This window comes from Lactuca virosa, chromosome 4 (assembly GCF_052849685.1).
Source record: "Lactuca virosa cultivar CGN04683 chromosome 4, Lactuca_virosa_CGN04683_v6, whole genome shotgun sequence".
NCBI classification, from domain to species: Eukaryota; Viridiplantae; Streptophyta; class Magnoliopsida; order Asterales; family Asteraceae; genus Lactuca; species Lactuca virosa.
In genome coordinates this window covers 257,839,834-257,865,790 of record NC_136429.1, presented here as the reverse complement: position 1 = coordinate 257,865,790, position 25,957 = coordinate 257,839,834, and the positions used below count along the sequence as shown (strand labels likewise).

Below are 25,957 nucleotides of genomic sequence, written 5' to 3'. Positions count from 1 at the left end.
TGTTACTTCAGGAGCTTAGCCTCTAGATCTAGACGTTCTAGAGGTCACTAATGCATAAAAATCACCTTGATGGGTTTTGTGCAACCATGCAAAGTTTATGTCTCATTTCAAGGAGCTAAGATGCTAGAATTGGACCTTGGGGTGTTTTAGCCATGCAAAGGCTTAAAGCCTTCGACTTTATGGGTTAGGACCTTAATATGATGATATCTTGTGGATTAGATAATAAGTTATGAACTGATTAAGTCATTTGGCCAAAAAGTTGGGATCAGGCCAGTACGTGGGGCATACTCCTGGGCACGCTGAGCGTACTGGCTGCGAACCTGTTTCCGCATCGATCGCGTACGCATGGCATAGAAGCCTGGTACGCCGAGCGTACGTTGGTCTGGGCCGAAGGAATTGTGGGTTTGGGTTTTTGGGCTATGTTTTGTTTGGGCTTGGCCCCTTAACTCCCATGGATAATTTTTGGGTTTTGGGCTCTTCTAGATTGGGCTATTTGGGCTTTGGGTGCCATTTAGGAAATTGGGCCTTTAGAGAGCAAATGGGTTGGGCCTTGATTTTGCGCCAAGTAGGAAAAAGGTAAAATGGTATTTTACCTTGGATGTTAGACAAGTGAACTAGACTATTGAGTTTGGATTAAGACCCAATTATTAATTAGGTATTATTGATGATGTTAACGTGGGGATTTTCCGGACCAGTAGACCGAGATTTTATTCGAGTGATTCTGCAGCTTGAGGTAAGTTTCCTCACTGTGTTTAGCGGGTCGAAGGCACCAATTTCGGCCTATGGTTTGTTATGTTTAGGATGCTAGTTGTCTGTGTGACTCTTGCATGTGATATGTGTTTATATGTTTCGGGCGGGGCCCAATGACTATCATGTATACTATTTATCTTTTTTTATTATTTCATGTGTTTATATGGTTATATGTTTAACTTTTTATATGTATATCGGGCGGGGCCCGATGCCAGGTAGGACCTGATGACCGATATATTTGTTTACCGAGCGGGGCTTGATGTCGGGCGGGGCCCATTATAAGTTTGATATGTATGGTATGTGGTATTTTGTGGAACTCACTAAGCTTTGTGCTTACGGTTTTCAGTTTATGTTTCAGGTACTTCTGGTTTGAAGGGGAAGAGTCCAGGATGATTGCAGTGCACACACCACGTCGTTCTGCATTTTTATATCACTCTGATGTACTTGGATGCTATTGATACACTTTGATTTACAATGGTTTCTATGATGTTGTTTGGATAATGGTTTTAATTAATTTAAAAATCAAAATTTTTAGTCTTAATTTTTGGGACGTTACATTATTGTAATATTTTTATTCAATTTTGTTTTTCATTACAATTATATATTTTGTTGTTGATTGTATACTATTGTCATAAGAGGTAAAACCATTACTCTTAGAAGGAATGAATTGTAGCGTCCCAAAAATACCGAGTAAAAATTTCATTTTAATAATAATAAAACCAACATCCAAAATGTGTTTATAAAACCATAAAAGAAAATCAGAGTATGGCAATAATCATCAAAGTACATCAAATCAACAGAATGCGGAACAACGTGGTGTGTACGATGCGATCATCCCGAACCCTTCCCCTTTTAATACGGGAGTAACTGAAACATAAACTGAAAACCGCAAGCACGAAGCTTAGTGAGTTCCCCAAAATACCACATACCCAAAACATACAGGTGTCATGGGTTACCCCCATGGTCTTTCCTTGCAATGCCGATGGCCAAATCCCGATCTTACATACAAGTGTCATGGGCTACCCCCATGGTCTTTCCTTGCAATGCTGAGGGCCAAATCCCGGTCTTACATATAAGTGTCAGGGGCCAGATCCTGGTCTTTCATACAATTTCCAGGGGCCAGATCCTGGTCTTTCATGCAACTATCACAAAAACAACTAGCATTCCACATAGCAAGTAATGGGGCGACATTGGTGCCTTTGACCCATGGATATAGTGAGAAAACTCACCTCAAACTACTGAATATCAGATAAAAGCTCGGACTGCTAATCCAGAAAAATCCCCATGCTAATAAATCAAACAACACCCCAATTAATAATTGGTCCATAACCATAACTATGAATCTCATTCATTTGTCCAACTCTCAGGGTAAAAGACCATTTTACACTTTCCTCACTTGGCCCAATAACTGAGGCCCAACCCAATGGCTCCAAAAGCCCAATATGGCCAAATATCCTAAATGAGGCTGGGCCCAAATCCAAGAAGGCCCAAAGCCTAATAATGTCCCCAAGACAGAAAGACCATTGGCCTAACAAGGCCCAAAACCATACTAGTCCACATATGGCCCAAATAGCAAAAGTCAACAAAAGTCAAGTTGCTGAGTGCGCCCAACGTACTCAGACTTACACCCATCATACTCCCTCCTTGGCCAGTATGTGCAGCACACGAGCTGGGTACGCCCAGCGTACTCCGCAGTCAACCTAACTCATCAATAAGTTCTTAATCGGTTAAGCCACAAAGCCAAATTCTCATATCTGATCTTAAATGATGTCTTAACACGTAAAGTTGGCAAATTTACACTCTTCCATGACTTAGTGGGACCCAATACTCAAAATGAACCATAAGAATAACTCTAGCTCATGCATGGACCAATATGAATAATCAAGATTGCATTTTTATGAAAAATGGACCTCAAAATGCCAAGATCAACCATCCCTGGCTTCTGGAGTAGCTCATACTCTCAAGCATGGCTTAAAGGACCATAAAAAGCATAAAAACAAGCCCTAACTAGATCTAACCAAATGATCCATCAAGTTAAGAGCTTTATACCTCAAATAGCTTGCAAAGTTGATGAAGATTATGGATCTTCAATCTTTAAGTCCACCAAAGCTTTAACACCAAGTTTCACCTCCTTCAAAGGATCCAAAAACACCACAAGATTACAACAATGGCTCACAAACACTAAAATGAAAGCCATGGTTTCATTCTTAGGGTTTTGAGAGGTGGAGGTTGGTCATAAGAGAGTCTATAAGCAACTTAAGATGTTTAAATTTAGTACAAACCCTAAAAATTAGGGTTTGTCCAAGCTGAGCGTATGCCCCGCGTACTCCCACGTACGCTCAGCGTACGTGGGTGCCTCCGCGATCATGCATCGAGCCAGTACTCCTAGCGTACTCGGCTAGTGGCTAAAACCACCAATCTTTCGAAGTGCATAACTTCTTCGTTCTAAGTCCGATTTCGATGTTCTTTATATCCACGAAAAGGTAATGAGAAGCTCTACAACTCTACCAACTCTCATTTGCCTTAAAACTTCCGAGCTTAAATCCAAACTTCATAAAAGGCATGAACTATCACTTTATGGTTATACTCCTGGGCTCCGAAACACAAACGGAACTCTTGGATCCCGTAATCTACATTACCCACATCCAAATGGGTCCAAACCGCTCTTTCCCAAAGCCCGAAACCATATGATACTACATCTTCGGGTCACGACCCCGAATTATGAAACGACTCGAAACAGGGTGTTACATGAACGACCACCTTGGAAACAACGGAGCCTCCTCTACCACATCTCTCCATTTCACATTGAGTTTGCCAAAAAAAGTTAGGCATCCCGAAGCATTGACGGAAATGCATCAAAACATGTCAGAGTTCCTTCCATCCGTTTCTCTTTTATGAGTGGTGACTTGGTGACTTTGTCTTCATCAGAAACATCTCTGATCGTCGTACATCACGAGAATGAGACATGTTCTTATTCGTTTGTTGGGAAACACAATGACAACTTCCTATTTTAAAACCCGTCGTAACTCCTCCAACCCTAGTGCATTCATACGAATATATATGGGTATAGATGGCTGGAAGTCATCCTACTTTCGAAAGTGAAGGATTTGCATATCCAAAATGAGGTTTGTAACCACCAGAAGCTCTGTGTCGAGAATCAGAGAAGAAAACAAGCCTTTTCCAGCATTTGACACTTTTGGTCCCTTGAGTTTGGCATGATGACAGTTTCGACCCCACAACAAATTTCTTTAACAAAGTTGGTTTCTAAAATTTACAATTTAGCCCCCCATGAACCTTTATATTAGATAAATTGATTTATTTTAAACTTTGATATTTATTTTAATTATATTATTATTATTATTATTATTATTATTATTATTATTATTATTATTATTATTATTATTATTTAATTTAACCCTTAACATCTATATAATGCTTTTTATTTAATTAATTAACTTGTCAAACATAAAAAACTTAGTCTTTAATTATATAATTTCTCGTTATAATTTATCAATCATATTTCGAAATCATTAATTGGAAACGAACGTTACAATTCTCCCCCACTTAAACTGATTTCGTCTCGAAATCCGCCTCGACTATCTCGAAGAATACAACTCTCACGCAATTCTTTTAATGAATCAAGAAAAAGGGTTCTCTAGATATACCCATCAACCAATCTTTCTTCCGACGAGGGAATAGTCCAATCTACGGTGAAACGAGTATCAAAAAACATTTCAATAAGGCAATCTCAACAAATTTTCGCACCTGGAGACCATGCTCGTAAAGGGCTTCTAATGCATACTTGATTTCTTGACAAGTCATCGCTATGTCATTGGTCCCAAAAGTATAATCATCAAGCACTATTGGGAGTCTTATGGCTTATAGTTTCTAGAACTAATGCTCCATTACTGATAATCGAACTTGATTGGAGACTTTTGACGCACAATTCTGACTTTCAACTTGTTATTATCCACTAACATAATACATTCCTTACACATAGCAGTTCTACACTAACATATTGATTCCCCCGAAGGGTTTATCTCATACACGGGCATACTGAGGACTGATCACTTCCCTGAAAGGCCTATCATGATCATCCAAACCTTGACCACTTGCCCATAAGGGTTTATCATGGTCAATCATACTAACCCATGTTCACCCTATCCATGGACAACTCAACACATAACATCCGTGTAGCACACAATCTAAAACCTGACGGGCTCCACCCCAACATGAGTCAAACAATATCAATCTATAATCCTTACACATGCTGGTGGAGCACCAATGAATTCCAAATGTATCACTCTATCCCCATATTTAAAGAAGAATATCCTCGGACACTCATTTACTTCTAGACTTGCGACGATGCTTGAATACAATATAATACAGGGAAAGTATGCATACCCTTTCTGAAACTGATTCACAATTGCCAATCTATGGCAATAGATAACCGCTCTATATTGTGAGCTAACCAAGTTCCACCATTCCAATACACGACCTGGTGGTTCAACTGCTTCCTCGCGAACATATATGGAACTCCTATACTAATCCATTGTAAAGACAAGTTCCCCGTACTTCACACATGCTAACTTCAATACACTACCCGAGTTGTCCATATGCTCCCTTCTAAATATACTCAACGCTCCTAAGCGTAACTTACTTGATAGAGTGAGTTCCTTATTCAGTAGCTCATATGCCGCAAGGACAGCTCATGCATCACTTCTGAAGATACTCAACGTTTTCTCGGTTTCAACCGACGTGTTGTTGGGTTGTTGTGTTTTAACCCATTTTCCAGGAATTATAAAAAATGTGAAACAGATTCCAACCAAATTTAACGAGTTCGCGGACTAGGGTTTTGCACGCTTTTTAACTTGAGAGAGAGACCGGGATTTGGATTTCAAGCTTTTAATTCTAATCTAAGTCGTAAGCTCTAACCTAAGTTGCATAAAAATAAAACACACTTATTTTAAGTTTTTAAATATACATATGTTGGGTTGGATTTTTTGTTCGGTTTTACATATTGGGTTTGTTCGGTGTTTTGGGTTGTCTTGTAAAGTTGATACTAAACCCAAACCGACTTTTTCCGTTTTAAATAATTCAAACCCAAAATTGAAAGTGTAGGTTCATTCTTTTTATTTCGGTTTCATCGATTTTTCGGTTTCGATTTTTCTCAATCTTAATTGTAGAGGTGGCAATCGTATTGTGTTGTGTCGAGTTCATGTCGTGTCGACACACTAAACGGGTTGAAAGCGTTTAACCCTAACCCGACCCGTTTAATTAACGTGTCGTGTCTTTTCAACCTGTTTATTTTCGTGTCGGACTTCGTGTTAGGTGTATACCTTGAAATATGTCGTTTTATGTGAGGTTAAAATATTGAGCATGTTGAAAGAGTAGGAGTTGGGTAGGTGGAAAGGAAAAACTAATAGTTTGGAGACAGAATAGATGAAGCCATAGTAAGTTCAGATGAAAAAATTGAAAGAGTAGGAGTTGGGGAGGTGGAAGACAAGATCATGAGGATGAGAGAGTGGTCAAATGGACTATGTAGTTTGGGAGAGAACGGAAAAATTGAAAATGAAGTCTTGATCTAGACGGCTAAGTCATTTCAACATTATAAAACGACTCAATCCAAATGTTTTCTTTTACTTATTGTTTTGGTTTTTTATATTTCTAGTTTATTTACAAAATTCAAAAAACTTGCATATAAATTGACGGGTCATTTTCGAGTTATATTCGAGTTGAAATTCTCAACCCTAACCTTACATGTCGTGTTGTGTCGTGTCAACCTATTTATTTAAACGAGTGAAATATCTTATCCAAACCCGTTTATTTCGTGTTGGGTTTCATATCGTGTTAATTTTTGCCACATCTACTTAATTGTATTATATTCTTTTTGAAACAATATATCCTATTATATTTACTTATATATATTAATGTCTAGTGATAATATTTATTAAAATATGATATGTTTAAAAAACGAGTAATTAAACGAATGGTGTTAAATATAACATTTTAGATAGATGCGGATAACTTAGATAAATTCATAATAATAATAATAATAATAAAATTAAAATTAAAAAATTAAAAAAATATATATAAAAAAAACACTATAAAATAGGTTAGGAATGATGAATGTATTGGTGATGGTAATGAACCCAAAGTCTTGAAATAATATTATATTGGTGAAAGGGTATACCTAACATAAAACTCTAATGGCAACAATAGTCTCTTGACCATATATAAACACAAGTATACAACAATAGCTATAATAATCCTAACATTACTATTTAGTAATGAACAACTAACTTCTTGGCCACTAAACGGATTCCAGCATTTTCTGGATAGTTATACGGTTCTAAACACAAGTTAGCATCCACAAAGCCACCGGGACGAAACAACCAATCCAATTCTGCCACATCATAACTACTACTCGAAACCATTTGTGATGCAGACAAAGAAGATGATGATGATGATGATGATGAATCCTTATGGTATATCTCTGTCATCCACCCACTACTTTCTCCATCTTCAGTCCTTAAGCTGTACAAATTACAAATTACTCATACTAATAATTCAAATCTATTCATAGTTTTTTATTTTTATTAAAACAAGGACTTTTTATTCATCATATGTACTTTATAAAATGATTTCTCATTTTATAGGTAGTCATAAAACTTACTTTAATCTAACGGTGGGTGAGTCAGAAAACGTTCTGTTAACAAGAGGTCTCCATTCAGAGTTGCAATCAAAACCCATGAATCTCTTAGTAATATTATCGCATGCATCAAGTAGATCACAAAGATTTGGAGAGTTTGCATCCACAACAAAACTTAAGCGTGGTCTTCCAGCATGATCGAGATATTTTGTGCTCAATCCAAATCGTATTCTCATGGAATCACAGCGGATCTGTAACGGGATGTCTCTGTGAAGGATTTGTATTTTTTGGAACCTGTGAAAATAGGGAGAAACGGATACTACAGTGATTGACGCCATGGAAACTTCATTATATGGAATGGCGTTATCAGATTCAACTGGAATTGGAATTTCTTCCCCTGGATTTATAGATTCCTGTGTGATTGGTATGTTTGAGTGAGTTTGCATTATAACAGGGAGATAATAATTGTAAAAACTTAGATAGTGTAGTTGGAAGTTAAAAAATCTTGTTGTTTACAACAACAAAAAAAAAACGGGATGCAACATTCTATACTGAATGTGATTCCTTCTCCATGGATGTGTTTATTCCATGGGGAGGGAGGAGTGTTTTTTTTTTTTTCTTTTCTTTTCTTCCCTCCTTGAATGATATATTAAAATTATAAATTACTTTTATTATATCATCTTCAATAATTTTAACCTTTCAAAAAATTTCAGAATTTCAATTAATTTTTTAATCTTCCGAAAAAGCTAAACAATATTATTTGAAATACATTTAACATGTGTTTTAAAAGAAAAGTAACATGCACATGTGCACTTTTTTTAAAGATATATCTTTATTTACTTACACTTTAGTTTTATGATTTTATTTATTTATTTATGAATTTAGTTTTATTGCTTTTCCATTTATACACAATAAACATGATTGAATGACCCATTCTATTCCTTCAAGCCAACCAAATATAATAATAGAATATAATTATATATTTTATTACTTTGTTTATTTCAGTACGTTATGATTCTATTCCATCATATATTTCAGTACGTTATGATTCCATTCCATCATATCAAACAGACTCATACAGAAATGAATGTTTAATTCCATGAGAAATTACCAAGAAAAGAACTGTCGCGCAACATTTGACAACTTCAAAATTCATTCGAACATCGGCTAAACTCCTGAAAGTTGACGTTGAAGGAGAAGAATTAAGATGATGATGTTTTTAAATGAAAATTTTACAAATTTTGAATTCTAAAATGTGGTGATGCGTATGTTATATATTTGTAGGTGGATAGGGAAATTACCTATGTCTTTGTTGTCCAAGCCCGAAATAAGCAGCCAGAGTGTCAATCTGAACAAATCAAATCATGAGCAAAAGTTTGAAACAACAATTTTTGAAGAAAAAAATATCGACAAATTACAAAAAAAAAAAAAACAAAGCTACTTTGTCTTTACTTTTATGTGCAATAGATGTTTTATTAATATATTATATATATATATATATATATATATATATATATATATATATATATATATATATATGTGTGTGTGTGTGTGTGATGGATGTATTTCTATTTTTATGAAGAAAAAAAACTTGAAAATGATTCATCTTCATAAGGAAAGTCAGAAAGTCTAAAAGTTTATTCCAACAATTTTGTTTTTGTAATTGCAAACAAAATAGAATATTGTTGTAATTAGTTGCCTAAAATCCGCAAGTTCAAAATCTAAAACAAATGTATTGAATTTTTAATTTATTCATATAATGATAGATAAAAATAAAGGGAAAATTAATGTAATGCAATTAATTATATATGTGTTTTTGTCTTAGGCTCCACAAACTTCCCTAGATTTAAGGCATCCAACTTTCTTTTGGGTTAATAATAGTCAATTTTGTTCATATCAATAGCAAGAAGCCCCAATAATCTGATTTTTTATATATTTTTTATATGTTATTTTGAATAAAAAAAACTATATATCTAATGATGTCAGGCCCATTTAAAATTGGGCTAGGATCTTCAAAACAATCAAACTTAGGGGCACAAATTATCATTCCTCTACAATTAATATGTTTCCTTCTACGAGCGTGTTCGGCAAAATTAGCTGGTAGCAGGTGGCTTGTAGCGGGTAGCAGGTAGCGGGTAGCTTGTAGCTTGTAGCGTTTTGTTAAACGCTATATGAAGTAGCATTTGGATTTGAGCGTTTTGTTTAAACTAAACGCTAGAAGCTTGTAGTGCCGAACGAGGCTTTCTGTTCAAAACAGAGCATTTTGTCAAACGCTAGAAGCTAGAAGCTCTCAAACGCTCCGTGCCGAACACGCCCTACATGTGAATGATTAATGCGTCTTCTTATATGTATGTATGTTCATAGTGTGAAAACTAAAACCAAAATATTTTAAAAAGCTTGAAATCATTGCGGTTCAAGATAATTAATCTATATTGAATCATATTCATTTGAAACTCCTACATTTTCAACTTATGCTAATTAATTGCTTGATTAATTGAAAAAAAATCATATATAAAAAATTATTTCATGCTTAGTTACTCACAATGAAAGAAAAAGGTAAATGATGAAATATGTTAATGTGAATATGATAATCAATGTTTTAAAAACCTAAAAGGTATTTAGGTGATTCTTTCAATTTTAATTTATACTTACATCTTTTTCATTCTACTTTATTTATATTTCAAGAAAATATTCATGGTTTTATATTTGGAGCCAAAAGAAAAAAATATATATGAATCTATTTTAATTTATTTGTATGAATCTATTTTAATTTATTTGTTACAACTAGTTTGAAGATTCATGATCTTAGTTTGCAATATTCTATATTTTTTGTTTGATTGGATTTCGTTTCCAGGTATGTAACTACTATAATTTATAAAGTATAATTATTCATGTATATTTCACTCGAATATATGTGATTGAATTTCTTTGACAACATGATGATGTATTCAATTCTATTGTAATAAAAAAACATAAAGAAACATAAATAGATTTTACTTCTAAAACAATCCACATTATTTTGTGCTTTCAATTATGTTGTAAGAATCTATTATTTATTATATCTAATATCTAATAATAGATACATATTTTCAAGCACTACATTGATATTAAATTGCCATTATAAACCAAGAATTTTCTAATTTATGTACATTTAGTACTTACAACTTAAAGGTTTTTAATTTATTGTTATTAATTACTAATGACTAATGATTTTTTATTTTCTTCTCGTTTATAACTTTGTAACTTTTATTAGTAAGTTTTACTCACAAAAATCATTCATGTGTTTGAAGAGATTTATGATTCAAATATAAAGAGTTAAAAAAAAATAGTTTTGTTGAATCTTTGGATAATAGTGATTATATATATCAAATGTATGTTGATTTTTGTTGAATATTTGGATAATAGGGTTTCTATATATCACATGTATATTGATTTTTATATATTTTTTGTATGATTTGTAGGTGTTAAATTAATAAGTTTTTTTAATACAAATATTATAATAGATGTTTTAGTGTTTTTATGTTATTAAAAGTCATAATGTTTATTTTTTTCATACTTTTTGTTATTCGTTATATATATATATATATATATATATATATATATATATATATATATATATATATATATATATATATATATAATAGATGTTTTAGTATTTTTCTTTTATTAAAAATTATAATGTCTATTTTTTTCATATGTTTGTCATTCGTTATATAATAAAATTATCAATTAATGACATACATCACTAATACTTTAAAACTATAACAACAGAAACATATTTTTAAAAACTACATTTATTTGAAACTCTCACTACAACTTAAGAGTTTTTCTATTTATGTATGTGTAGTACTCACAACTTAATAGTTTTTAACTTATGATAATTAATTAGTAATAACTAATGGTTTTTTATTTTCCTTTTATTTATAACTTTGTAACTTATATTAGTAGCATAGAATAGATGTTTTAGTATTTTTATGTTATTAAAAGCTATAGTGTTTACTTTTTCAAACTTTTTCTTATTCATTTTACATAGATATTTTTTAATACAAATGTAATAATAAATGTTTTAGTATTTTTATATTATTAAACTTTGTACTGTTTATTATTTTTATTATTTGTTTTTTATAGATCATCATACATTTGATATATAATTTACACAACTTTATACAGTTTATAAAATTACCAGTTAATGGTATAATTCATAATTATTTAAAACTATAATGTTTAATAAAACTAATTGGTTAACTATAGATTTGCTTTATTACTAACATTGATTTTTCAAGTAGAAATATAAATAATAGTTTTGTAAGAATTATTATTTTACTTATTTAATTGTATTATCACACAACGTGAGGGAGTTCGCCTTGTATATATGAACTTGCGACAGTGTGACAGGACGTAGGAGGCTTTTTAACACTCCACTTCAAAAAAAAATTGTTATTTTACTTCATTGCAACTATTCCGATTATTTCAATTTTTTCTATTTATTTATCTTATTACTTATATCATATAACTTAAGGGTTATAAAAGATGATTTTTGAATGTTATTCATATAAGTTTTTTTAAAAGTATTATTATAAATGATAAAGTGACTGTTATATGTAAATTTTGCAGTCAATTTTTATTTGATTTTGTTATTTTTATGAAAATTTATAATGGTTTAAACTTTGAATATAGGTTTCATGTCAATCAATTAATTTTCATAAACTACATATGAATTTTGTTTTTTTATTGGAATGGAATAATAGATCATTTTTTTACCAGACCCGATTGTTTTAACCAATTTGATATGACCTGATCATATAGTTGATATAGTGTCCCCAATATGAAATTTTTCTAAATCCGTCACTATAATTTGTCGTGAATTAGTCATTAATATGCTTAATATTAAACTTGTAAAATCAGTGACAATTAAACCATTATGAAACAAATGAAAAGATCATTCGGTTACCACACTTAGCTGACATGACATATCACATATGAGTTACTAGGACATGCTTATGTGACACTGACATGACTTTTTCTTTATTTGTTATTAATAAGCATTTTAATTAAAGTCGTCTTTCATTTTAATCCAAGAACTTATTCACCTCTTACCACCATATGCTTCCTACAACCACCTCCCACTAACACTATCTTCCTCTAAACCACCTACCACCACTACTAAATAGCAAAATCATATTTAAGACTATAACTAAATCAAACAAAAAGAAAACAACAAAATTCATTAAAAATCAAATGCCAAAACTATAATTATTAAGATGAAATCAAAAGAACTAATAAACCAAGATTAATATTATTCAATCTTTCACCACCGGGATAAACCCAAAAAGATATGAGTTTTTTTTAGGATGGTGAACTTAAAGAAGATGTTGAAGAAAATAAATTTCAAATAAAAAATTAAACCCACCATTCAAACGAAGTTTACCTAATGAGGAATGAACCCCACTGGTTTCAGATAGCAGTTCGATTCACGATTTTTGTATTCAAAGCAGACCACACCATTCCCCAATTTTTTTTTTCATCAGAACCACGCTAGTGCATACTGGTTATGAAAGTTAAACATGTCCTCATTGTGTTCCCTATTGTTTTTCTCATTTAAACCATATCTTCATCTTTGTGTCCTAAATTTGTGTTTTCATATGAACCCATTACTGGAGACTCATTTGGAAACATACATTCTTCGGTATTGTGGGGTTGTCATCGGAGATGAAGGAGGTGGCTAGGGTTGGTGTTGGACCACAGAAGAAGCGATTGTGGTGGTAGGAAGAAGACGTCTTTCATAGTCCGTCAAGAGGTGGGTGTATTTAATTAAAGCATCATATCAAATGAAGACAAGTTCAAGAAGGATTTCCTTTTTGATAAATATATCCATCATCCTATTCATTTTATCAATGTCAAAATAAAAATAGGAGATTCATAGAGAATTACTGGATTCCACATGTTATTATTTTATATGAGTCTGAAGATTGGAGGAACAAAAGGTTTATATATATATATATATATATATATATATATATATATATATATAGTGAGAACCAACAAACCCTAAGAACTTGTGAACTTTTTTCCTACGCAAATATTTTTAAAACAAATATACTAAATTGCCCTTATAAAATGTCTAGAATGATCACCCAAAATAAATTTTAAATGTACGTTCATATGCATATGCACATATGAAAAAAAAATAAAAAATGAAGTTTTAATAAATGTCTTAGACACGACTTATATATGTTTTGTGTTGTTTTTCTTTTTTGCATATGTGCATATGCAAATGCGCGTATGCTTATTCACATACATATGTATTGATTTTTTATAATAATATTAATGAGAATTAACTAGAATAATAACTTTAAAAAGAAAATTGTGTGAAATAACAATATACACTACAAACGTGTACGATAAGAGTATAGCGGGAAGCCAGAAACCGGAAGCTATTAGTTGCCAGTTGGAAGCTGTAAATTGTAAGGTTTATTTATATAAGAGTGTTCGACGCAAGTAGTTGAGAGCTTTTAAAAGGACATAAAAGAACATGGATATAAACTAAATTTAAATACAAATATGATAAATTAGATTTTATAAACGATAGTTATCTAAAAAGGTAAAAAATAAAAATATTTCAAATTTCAATACAGAATGTACCATTAGATTCTCAATTGGTGAAAAAAAATTATGCATATTACTAAATGGTGAATTTTTTACAAATAAAGTAAATAATAGTTTTCAATTTTGAAAGAACACATATCAAACATTTTTTTTACATATTACAGATGTTTCTAAAAGACAATACTACTGTATGATATTAATTTTGGTTTGTATATTCATATAATAAATATTTGTTTATTTGTTAGATGAAGATTAATAAATTATAAAATCCATTGAATATGATGGTTTCAAATAAAGATATCATACTTATTAAATTAGATTTATATTTAATCATTTAAGATATATATTTTGTTTCAAATAAAAACATCATAATTGTTTAAATATATTTATATTTAATGGTATAAGGTAATTACCAAAAAATATGGATTATGATTTACTTATTTTAAAGGGTATTTAAGTAAATTTGTTAAAACTTGAAAAGAAAAATTGGTAAACATTAATTGAAGTAGTTTTTTTAATTAACCCAAACCCTAAAAATCATGCTGACCAACAAAACTTTTTCTTTTCTTTTTGTTTTTTCTTAAAAGCTAGAAGTTAAAAGTTCGCAAGAGCTATGTGCCAAGGACAATCTACACCTTAGGCAATTTTAAAAGAGTAGTGTATATTGTTATTTCCCACAATTTTCCTTAAAAGGTTATTATTGTAGTTTATCCTTATTAACATTATTACCGATAATCAATACTTTTTGTAGAGTGGGTATCATGGGAGCGGGTGAATAATATTTTATGAAGTTAAGGATATTGACCATTTGGACTATAGGTGGTTCGTGAAATCGTATTTGGTTTGATGTTCATTGTAATTGTTTCGATTATATTTTTAATAAGTGATGGTTATTCATTAGTGTAGTGTAGAGTAAATGGTCCTTACAATTGTTGGCTGCAACTTCACATCGTACGGTAGAGAAATGTTTGAGATTTCAGATCAAACTCTTAGCTTTTCAAATACAAAGTTTGTTTATTTTTCTTTTGTACTACTTAAAAAATAGTTATTCTAATGACCTTTTGTGCAAAAGTTGTAAACTACATGGTAAATTATATAAATGGTCCTGTGATTTGTGATAAATTTCAAGTTTCACCCCTTACATTTTTTTTCACTTGGATAATCCTTTTAAACTCTATCATGTTGCGTATTTGTCTCACTAGACATAAAAAAGACTGTTTTGCCTTTATCTGTTTTATTTTTTCAATTATTTTATCTGTACTCTTTAATAAAGAATATTTCTCACTCAAAACATATATGACTCCATTCAGTTTGACGTCTTTTGTTGGAAGAGAGGAGGTTGAAGCATGTAGAACAAGAAGAAACCAACATGCCCTTCCCATTTACAACCTATTTTTCTTGTCTATATTCTCTCCTCTCCACCCTCAATCTTTCTTGATAATTATTGTTTATCTATTTTCATCTATGTTTCTTTTCTGTATTCTTTGCATTTTGCACATGTGTATGTCTTTGCGGTTTGATTACAAAATATAAGTTGAACCCAATAAATAAATTTCTTTAATGGATGTGTCACTATGTTTTACACCATCTGCTTATGATGAACATAGTAAAAGTTGACAAGTTTTTATATGGTATTGTTTTTATTATTCCTTTGAAGTTAGGAAAACTTTTGACATTATTCAAGAAGTTGCTGATAGGGAGAACAAGAGGTTATGAAACATTTATTAGCACATAAACATTTTTTTCTCTATTTTTTTATTGAAGGTGTTTTTCTATTTTGAACTCAACGCCAATCTAATAATTTTAGGATTATAAAAAGTTTTTAGGAAAATCTTTGCAATTTTGTAAAGCTGAGATGCATTAAGGACATTGGATAACATAACCGAGTGACACCACGATGAGTTTTTTCTCATCTAAAATTGAGGAAAAAATGATAAGCCTAATTGAGTATATCGAAAACATGCATGAGAAACACACCATGAAATATTATATCACAATAGATAGCTTGAAAAGTGCCAAGCATGTTCATTTCTTGGAGAATTTGAGGAAGAAATGATAAGCCTTATCAAATTTGTATAAAAATGAATTCACATATTAATGTTTATTGTATCCCATTTTTCAACAATTATTGATCTCTTATATGTGAATATAAGTAAATTCATCTTTGATTATTAGCAAATTTATTTGCGTATGATCAAAATATTGAAATCCTTTGATTATTAGTAAATTTATTTGTGTATGATCAAAATATTGAAATCGTAAAAAAATGAAGTGAATTTACATAGATTAACATTTAATTTAGTAAGATTCATATGTGAATGTGACTTTTTTGTTTGAATTCACATGTAAATTTGATATATCCCGACCATTCATATTTGTATTATTAATCCATGTTTATCATCAAAATGTGAATGTGGATAAAAAGTTCCGATAGATTTAATGATTTTTGTACACGATGATCATTCACATAGAATATTAACCATAAAATTATAATATGTTAAAAAGTAATTAGTGAATTATCAATAATTGTTGAAAAAAACAAACACAATAACTATTTATATGCGAATTATCTTCTATACAAATTTGATGCAGTTGAAATTCACATGTTAATATGAGCAGATTATTGAACAAAGTAACAAAAAAAAAACTCGTTTTTTACAGATCACTATGAATCTTTATTTAAAGAGGACGAAAAATCATGAATTTTGTTATAATCAAATTTTTTTCTAGACAAAAAACATGACTTAAATAATTTAAAAAATAAAATAAGTTTTTTGATATAATCATGTACATGCGCTCTAACATAGAAAAATACAATTTATTTATTTTATTGTAGATTGTTTTACATTCTGAAGTTCAAAATTAATTCTTTAATTTTTTGATTAATTATAGTTCTTTATCAAACATTTTGTCTCTATGTAACGAACACTAGCTAAGTATCATGACCTATAAAGATCGATATTTTATTTAACAGGTAAATTATAAATTTAGTTAAATATTAAAAGAAAAAACGATTAATAATCAAATTGAAAAAAAAAAAAAAAAAAAAACTTTAATGATAAAATCAAACAAAACAAATAGTTGGCTACCGTAAAATGTAATTTTCTCTAAAATAAAGCTATAAAAATAAATTTCGACGCTTCTAAAAATTCAATTTTTAAAGATGGTTTCATCAAAGATTCTGGGAATCAGTAACAACATACCTTCATGTCACCGGCTCTCCTCCCAAACCTCTGTGTCAACAACGCCAATGAATCAATGGTTCCTTTGGGTTCCGGCGGCGGCCGATTTATCTGCGCATACGCCTCCCTTAACCTCACGCAATCAAACCTCAATATATTGTGACCCGCCCATACTCTTCCTGTTAAACAACCCATCGATTCAAAGCTAGCACTTTTATACAAAAATCTGTAGTATAAAGGGAGATTGGGGATATCAATTTTACCATGTAAGATGTCGTAAACCCTATCTGCGATATCCGAAAAGGAGGGGGCAGAGAAGACAGCGTCGGCGGTGATTCCATTGGAGCGAACGAACGAGTCAGGAATTAGAGAGAGATCGTGTGGTCTAACCAGTGTATCGAAGCTGTTCAGCTCAATCAGCCTCTCAGGGCAAACTAAAATCGACCCAAATTCCAAAATTGCACGCTCCTCTCCGGGTCGGGTTGGCATAGTTGTTTCCAGATCGAAGAAAGCTATCTCCGATCGGTCTACGCTGGACGCCATATCGCAACTCTGTGTGTATGTGTGTGTGGGTGAGAGAGAGAAATGGGAGAATTAAGGCGCGATATGGGAGTTAAACATCAATGGCGATGTAGTGATCATGAATTCATGATCACCTGCTTTATATATATAGGAAGCGGAAATACAACTATACAAGTAGTTTAGCTTTGGAGAAGAAACTTACTTTTGATAATGGAGTTTTCAATTAAAAATAAAAAACTAAAAGTTTAAAAATATGACCTTTTTTTTATTCCTAAATGAAACTTTTAACGAGTCGTGATTATTTTGTTTTAATGGAACTTGTGACTTGTCATTCTTTTGGAAAAATAAATTAATGTGATCTTCTTAATGTTATCATGAGTTGAGCTTTTATTTTCCATTTTTATTCATGAAAACATAATTTTAAAGTGAAGATCTGTTAATTATTGTAATGTTTTAATAAAGGGCAAAAGGCACTTCATTGCTAGAAAAAGATTAACCAACATAGGTTTTGGTAGTAACTTTTCTCATTCATTGGTCACTTTATTGAAAATTATTTCTCCTTCGTCAACATTTTCTGTAATTTCTTCGACAGGTATTCCATTCAAATCAAAAGGAACTCCTTTATGCATAGTTGCCCAAAAAATATGTAAAAACTGAATCTAAAAAATGATAAATAATTCAACATTACTTAAATTTCAATAATTTATTTTTTTTCCTTTCTTAAAAAGTTTAAGATATTCCCGCTTAAAACATATACCCCGGGAGATGGTTCATTATTTGGTGAAGACACAGAGACGTCTTCCCTTGCATTCGTAAGGTAATACTGCATTACCCCTACTAATAATCCTGATTGAAACCTCTAGAATTTAAACTTTAGACGTTCTCTACGTATGCTTACCCAATAAGTCATCATAGGAATGATTATTTTAGAAATACAATAATTACTTTTGACTGGAAAATGTAAATTACCTATTTTGTACTGCATAAAGAATCTAATGTTTATTTTTGAAATATTTCCATCGTTTTGTATCTTTTTACCTATCAATAATTATTGATTCAAATTTCTGAGTTTAATTAAACTTTCATTGTGTTGTCTTTACAAGATTTTAAGTGTTTGACAAAAAGTAAAAAAAAAAAAATTAAACTGTGAATATAAATAAATTAGATCAATTACGTAGAATATTTCTACCAAATTTCAATTAAAGGTATTTTATTTTATCTGAACAATTTTGAAACTAAATTAAAAACGAGTAGAAGAAGATGTTAAATAAGAAGGGAAAATTGAGAAGTTACCTAGAAACGAAGGAAAGTTTAAAGTGAAAAAGAGAAATGACGTACGTGCATGGATTCTTTGTCTTCCTTCCCCTGCAAGTTATTGGTTTTCATTTATTTTTTAATGATGCAGATTCCATATATCTATTTAAAAATATATAGTTTATGGGCGTGTTTGGCACGAAGAGTTTCGGAGTTTCTAACTTCTACATTTTGATAAAACGCTCTACTTTAAACAAAAAATTTTATTTGCTAGTACGAGCGTTTAGTTTTTAATTTAAATAAAACGTTTCAAATCTAAAAGTTACTTCATGTAGCGTTTAACAAAATGCTGCTGAATTTTTTAAATCAATTTTCAGAATCATCCTTTTATATATATATATATATATATATATATATATATATATATATATATATATATATATATATATATATATATATATATGGGGAAAAAAGTGAATATATCCTTAAGGGTATATAAGCTTAAGTACTCAAACTCACCATAATATGTCGTTTTGTTTTATATATTCATTATAATGTTCTCAAAATTCAACCCCTAATCTTATTTACTTTCAAGATTTTTGAAATTTCACTATAATCTTACTCTTACATCACATCTTTTTGCCTAACACCTATTAGGCTATATATATTATAGTTGAAAATTAAAATTATATAAGAGGAAGATAGATGTAAAATTTATAAAAATCTTGGAAGTAAATCAAGTTAGAAGTTGAATTATAAGAACATTGGACAATTACAATGTATTTATGATACAAAACGTTGTAGTATGGTGAGTTTGGGTACCTAAGTATATATACCCTTAAGCGTATATTCACTTTTCCCTATATATATATATATATATATATATATATATATATATATATATATATATATATATATATATATATATATATATATATATATATATATATATAAACAATTGTCCTTTTAAGTAATTTTACATATTTCAAAAGCTTCCAGTTTTTTTTTGCCAAACACTCATATAACAAATAAAAGCTACAGCTTCCAACTACTAGTTACATGCTGCCCGCTACTAGTTAACAGTTACTTTTGTCAAACGCGCCCATATATACTAAATAAAACTAACATTTGGTCGTTGCAAGTTGCAACAAAGACTTGTGTTCATTTGAAAAATACAATCTACAAAATATATAGGAAATAATAAAAAAAAAACCAATTAAAAAAAATTTGAAAGTTGAAAAACTCCTTCAAAAACATGTATACATATAAATATATAAAAAAAATAAAAAATAAAAAAAATTGTAGAATTAAGCTCTTGAATTGTGTTTTAGAGCCAAAATGGTAGAATGGGAAAGCAATATTTTGACTCTTTGATTAAGTTCAATATTCATTAAGTCAAAGGTAATTAGATAGAATTAAGGCTTGTCAATACCTTTGTGTGCATATAAAGATCACCGAAAATGGATTTGAAACAAGGAAGTTATGATCATTTAAAGTTAGAAAGGAATCAGCAAAAGCCCGTTACCACGACATGGTGAGAAAGCCACCGTGGCACGGTGGTTGTGCAGCCCAAGCCCATCAAAATTTGGGTTTCCCCCGTATTTAATGACCTTACCTCCGTGTTCCATCACATCAAGAACACATTGGGAGCAAACCCTAGCCTCCTTTTTCATAGATGGAGCTCCTTCTCTTTCCTCTCATCCATTTTTATGATGCTTTTGTGGCTCTTGTGTGTGGTATTCTCCAAGACTTGGTTTTGAAGCTTTGAAACTGAAGCGATCAGCCTTCATCTACTTTATGGACCTTCGTAAGTTGCAAAGTTCCTTGCTTTTTGGTACATTGTCTTTGGATCTTGAAGTATTATGAGTTTTAGTCCATGAAATGATGTTTTGTTCCTAAAAACCTTTGAGTTCATGGAGTTTGATGAACTCCAGAAATTCTAAGTATTATAGTTGGCTTCTGGACCTTTGTCAATAAAGAAATGGGGTTACTTTGAGTCCATGCACAAGTTATAACCTTTTTGTGAGGTTTTTGAACTTAGGATTTTAGATTTAGCTTTATGGAGTTGTTTGGATGGATAAAGTTGGACTCTTTATCCATTAAGACCTTAAGAAGAATCATATATGAGCTTTTAAGCTTTGGAGGTTAAGGGTTAAGTGCTTAAACTTTAAGTTGTTTTGGATGCTCACCACGATGCAGTGAGTAGTGGGTCGCGACGTGATGGTAGGTTTCAGTCGCGTCTATTTTGCCCTGTAGTGACCACGACGCAGTCAAGGGGATTGAACACGACACGGTGGTCACGGTTGACTTTGACTAGTTTGACTTTTGGTCAAACTTAGGTAGAATTAAGTATTTGACTAAGGGTTGGTCTTGGTTTGGTATTAGGTAGCTAGTGTTGATTGTTCTGTTGTTGAGGTTTCCGTTGAGCTTTTGTTGTTTAGCTCAGGAGAGTTTTCTCACTATAGTAATATTACAGTATGTATCCTAGTGTTCTAGGATGTGGTTAGACTGTAGTATGTTGTTACGCAGGTAGACTTATAGATTTTTACATGTGATGTTGAGTTGTTCGTTTATCTGTATTATGCATATGTCGACATATTTGTGATGGGCTGAGGTGTCCATGTAACGTCATAAAATTTAAGACCGCATTCTTAAATTAATAAAGTAAATAAATGAAAAATGATTTATATAATTAAATCATCAAGGGATAATCAAATCGTTAGTTGATATGAAGTTTGGAAGTTTAGAAGGGAAAATAATAACATTTTAAAAGTTAAAGGGGCAAAAGTGCCAAATTGACAAAGTGAGTTGACCAAAGGGTTGACTCGGTTAGTGGAAAGGAGTATCAAACTTAAATAATTGATGGAAGAGGACTTGTTATGTCAATATTTTAGTCAAATGTTAAAATAAATGGAGTAATGGTAAAAATAGACAAAATGCATGAATTAGAGGGACCAAATGTGAAAATGTGGGACATAAGATGTACCCACTCTTCTCTTATGGATGAAGAACGAATTTGAGCTCCAAAACCCTCTCCAATGGCGATTTTTCACCTTCTTGGATCCTAGGGTTTGATACAAGACAATTTTTGAGCATTCATGCAAAGGAAAGAGGAATCAAAAGCTTGCTAGGTATAGCCCCTTCTCTTCTATCTCTAAATTTCGAATTCAAGGTATGGGTAAAACCCCCAATGTCGAAATTAGTATGATTCCTTAATTAGGGTTTGGTTTTCGAACCTCCCTTGAGTTGTTTTGATGATCCCAACCTCAATCCAATCATCCCATTGATGGATTTGAGGATTTGGCTGAAAACCCTCATGAACCCTAGAAACCCCAAATTGAGAATATGACAATTCATAATGAAATGGGATTAGATTCTATGATCTAGATGATATTTGATAGCAACAAAATCCAATTAGAATGCTCAAATTCATCAAGGATGGTAGAATCAAGTATAAACATGAGTTTTAGATGGTTATGTGAGAAATTGTGATGAAAACAATGAAATTATTGGAATGTGAGCATTTGATGAGTATATGATACTTATAAACATGAGTTGATACTAATAGTATGATTTGAATGCAACAACATGAAGGCTTGATGTAATACCCCGACCCCCAAGTACAAAATTTAAAGCTTTATATTCATATTCCTAGACCTACTCGACGAGTTGGATGCCCCAACTCGTCGTGTAGAAGCTGATCAGGCCGCGTGATTTATAGGGCCTATTCGACGAGTTGGAGGACCCAACTCGACGAGTTGGAGCTGGAATGTGAAACCCTAATTCCCAGGATTTTGCACCCTATTTAAAGGCTCATTATCCACCCTCTGTCTCTCTTATCGTCCCCCTCAACCTCAGAAAACCCTAATCATGTTATACTCCTCATTTGTGTGTGTAAAAGCTTGAAAGGTGGTTCTAGTGAAAGAAACTTGAAGACTCGGGAGCTTGGATCAAGGAGAAGCTTGTAGATCCAGTACCTACTATGTCTTGGCTTCCATTTGAAGGTAACAAGTTATTAACTTGATCATTCTAGTGTTAGATCTCCTTATTCAAGGGTTTAAGGCCATTTTAGCATATTTGTGGTTCATTTATGGTATTGATCATGATCTGAAGTTGTAACTTCATATCTGGACTCCTCTAAGCCCCTATAGTCATAAAGTTATCGAATTTATCAAGCTTTGGCCCTTCCCTTTGGTTTAAACCTCTTCCTTAGCTTGGTTTTGGCATTTAAGGCCTTGCATGCACGTAAAGTTTGCAACTTTACGTGGTAACCATGCCCTAGGAGGCTAGATCTACAACTTGGAGCTTTGGTTTTGCTTAAAAGCGCCTGAATAAGAAAATAACTGAAGGGACTCGATGAGTTGCATGGTCAACTCGACGAGTCAGATGAAGATTGTCAGTATTTGGTTATGCATGGACTCGGCGAGTCGGTGAGATGACTCGACGAGTTGGTTAGGGTTTTCCCGACATTTTGGGCACTACATGGACTTGACGAGTTGTCTGGAAACTCAGCGAGTTGACTAGGGTTTTCACGACTTCTTGAGTTCTGAAGGAACTCGACGAGTTAGTGAGTTACACTCGACGAGTTGGGGCAACATGGACTGTTGACCTTGACCGTTGACTTTGACTTTGACTAAGGGTTGACCAGTTGGACTTTTGAGAGTATTTTGGTAATTTGGGAATTTATGGAAGTGGACCATTGGTGGTTATAGGTGTTGGTGTTTGGAGCCATGTTCCGGGAGTTTGATATTTCAGTTCCGATCGACATTGTGAGGTGAGTTTTCCTCACTATACTCAAGGGTCGAAGGCACCAATGCCAGCCCTTTGGATTGTTATCCTACTTTATTGCTAGTGTGATATGTTGGATTGGTATCCTGGTAGATAGGATGTTCTATGTGGTTATGATCAGTTAAATCGGTATCCTGGTAGATAGGATGTTGCTATTGTTGGATTAGGTGTCTAAGCCCATAACTATAATTGGTATGTATTTGTCCCGATAGAAGCATGGTCCATTTTGGGTTGCCTTCACCAGAGCAATTTGATAGGAAGGATATTTGAGAAAGAGGTTATTTGTGATTTATTAATATATTATAAGAATAATATATTAATTGAGAAATCATATTATTTAATTAGTATTGATCAATAATTAATTTGGAATTAATTTAGTGATCAAAAGAGACTGATTAAATTAACAGGGACTGATTAAGTCAATCAGTAATACTTATAGTTTGGGCTAATGATCCATATTAATTAGGATGGACTAATTCTATGTGGGAATCCATGAAAGTTAGTCCAAAGGTCTTATCATATGGATTATTGGATTAAAGGCCCAAGGAAGTGAATTAGGGTTTACAAGTTAGACCCTAGGAATTCCACACTATAAAAGTGACCCCTAGACTCCTAAAATCGGCACTTGTGATCATATATGAAACCCTAGCCAAATTTGGAACTACATAACCTCTCTCTTAAAGTCCTCCTCTTGCTTTTGGTGTTTGTGAACCATTTGAGGCATCACACTTGAGGTGCTTGTTGGATTAGATGTCTAAGCACATAACTATTATTGGTATGTACTTGACCCGAGAGTAGCATGGTCCATTTGGGTTGCATATTATCAGGACAATTTGTTAGGATGGACTTTTGAGAGAAGGTTATTTATGGTTTATTAATATATTATAACTTATAATATATTAATATGAAATCATATGTTTTAATTAGTATCGATCAAGAATTAATTTGGAATTAATTTAGTGATCAAAAGAGACTAATTAAATTTATGGGGACTAATTATGATAATTAGTTATATTTATATGTGTTGGGCTTATGATCCATGTTGGACCAAGTTTATGTATGGATACATAAAGAGTTGGGCCACATGAACCATGGATCATAAAACCCATGGGTATGGATTATGGGTTATACCTATGACCCTTGGAATCCTACATATAAATAGGTTACTCCATAGCCAAAATCACCACTTCTTTTCTTAGAGAAATATGGAGGTGTTTTGGTGCATGGAATTCTCTCTCAAGAGCCACCTTTGTCCTAGGTGTGTTGTGATTCCATTTGAGGCATTTCATACTATTGGTGCTAAGCTCTTAAGGCCAAATACATCAAGACTTCAAGCCACATAAAAGGTATGTTTCCCTAACTAGTATATTATATGGTTTATGTCAAATGCATGCTAGTTATAGGTTTAATGCCTTGGAAACCATTTGCATGTATAATAGAGAAAACATAGATCCAAGGTATTTAGGGTTGTATGTGCACCATAGGATGTTGTAGTATACTAAAACCCAACAGTGGTATCAGAGCCAGGTTGTTTTCTATTATATTTGATGCAAATGTATTTTTTTTTTCAAGTTGAAGGGAAAAAAAAGAAAAAAAAACATGAAGTTTGTCAAATTTTATGATAATTACTTGATTTTATGAAAAACTAATTATTTATAAAATTTGAGTCACTTTACTACAAGAGTTGAATTAGGTCAATTTATTAAAAGATAGAATGATATGATTATTTTATTTGTTTTAAAAGTTTGATCTAAATGGTTTTAAGGAGTTACAAATTTTGTCATAAAATTTTGGAACTCAAAAGTTTTTTTTAAAGTTATGATCTTAAGAGTTTTGAAACTTCCATAAGTTATGGATGTGAAATGTCTCATTTATTAACTCTTTAGGTTATGAATTCCAAGAGTCTTCAAAGGATAATTGTCAAAGTTTCAAGATTTGTATTAGTTTATATGATTATCTAATTTCTTGAAAATTGTTGATGTGAATTATCTTTACTTATGAGTTTAATCTAGATCATAGAAAAATTATTTGATTATTGTGTTAATTGGAATATTTGATCTTAATGGTTTTCATGAACTCCATAACTTGTCCTCAAGTTATGGAAAGTGAAGAGTTTTTGTTTTTAAAGTGTCATTAAGTCTCATAGGTTATGAAAATAGAAGAGTCACTATTTTTAATGTCATCATTAAATGATTTAATGTCT

The 25,957-nt window shown here is 31.8% G+C and overlaps 1 protein-coding gene across 1 annotated transcript; it reads right to left on the bottom strand.

Moving 5' to 3' along the window:
• Window positions 1-6,897: 6,897 nt before the first annotated feature.
• LOC145108214 (protein NEN1-like) lies at window positions 6,898-17,870 on the bottom strand. The gene is made up of 6 exons (XM_079045224.1): window positions 17,454-17,870; window positions 17,212-17,369; window positions 8,704-8,750; window positions 8,514-8,577; window positions 7,427-7,815; window positions 6,898-7,287 (listed from the first exon to the last, which is right to left on the bottom strand). The coding sequence occupies exons 1-6, from the start codon at window positions 17,731-17,733 to the stop codon at window positions 7,035-7,037; spliced, it is 1,191 nt and encodes a 396-aa protein (XP_078901350.1). The 5' UTR covers window positions 17,734-17,870; the 3' UTR covers window positions 6,898-7,034.
• Window positions 17,871-25,957: the final 8,087 nt, after the last annotated feature.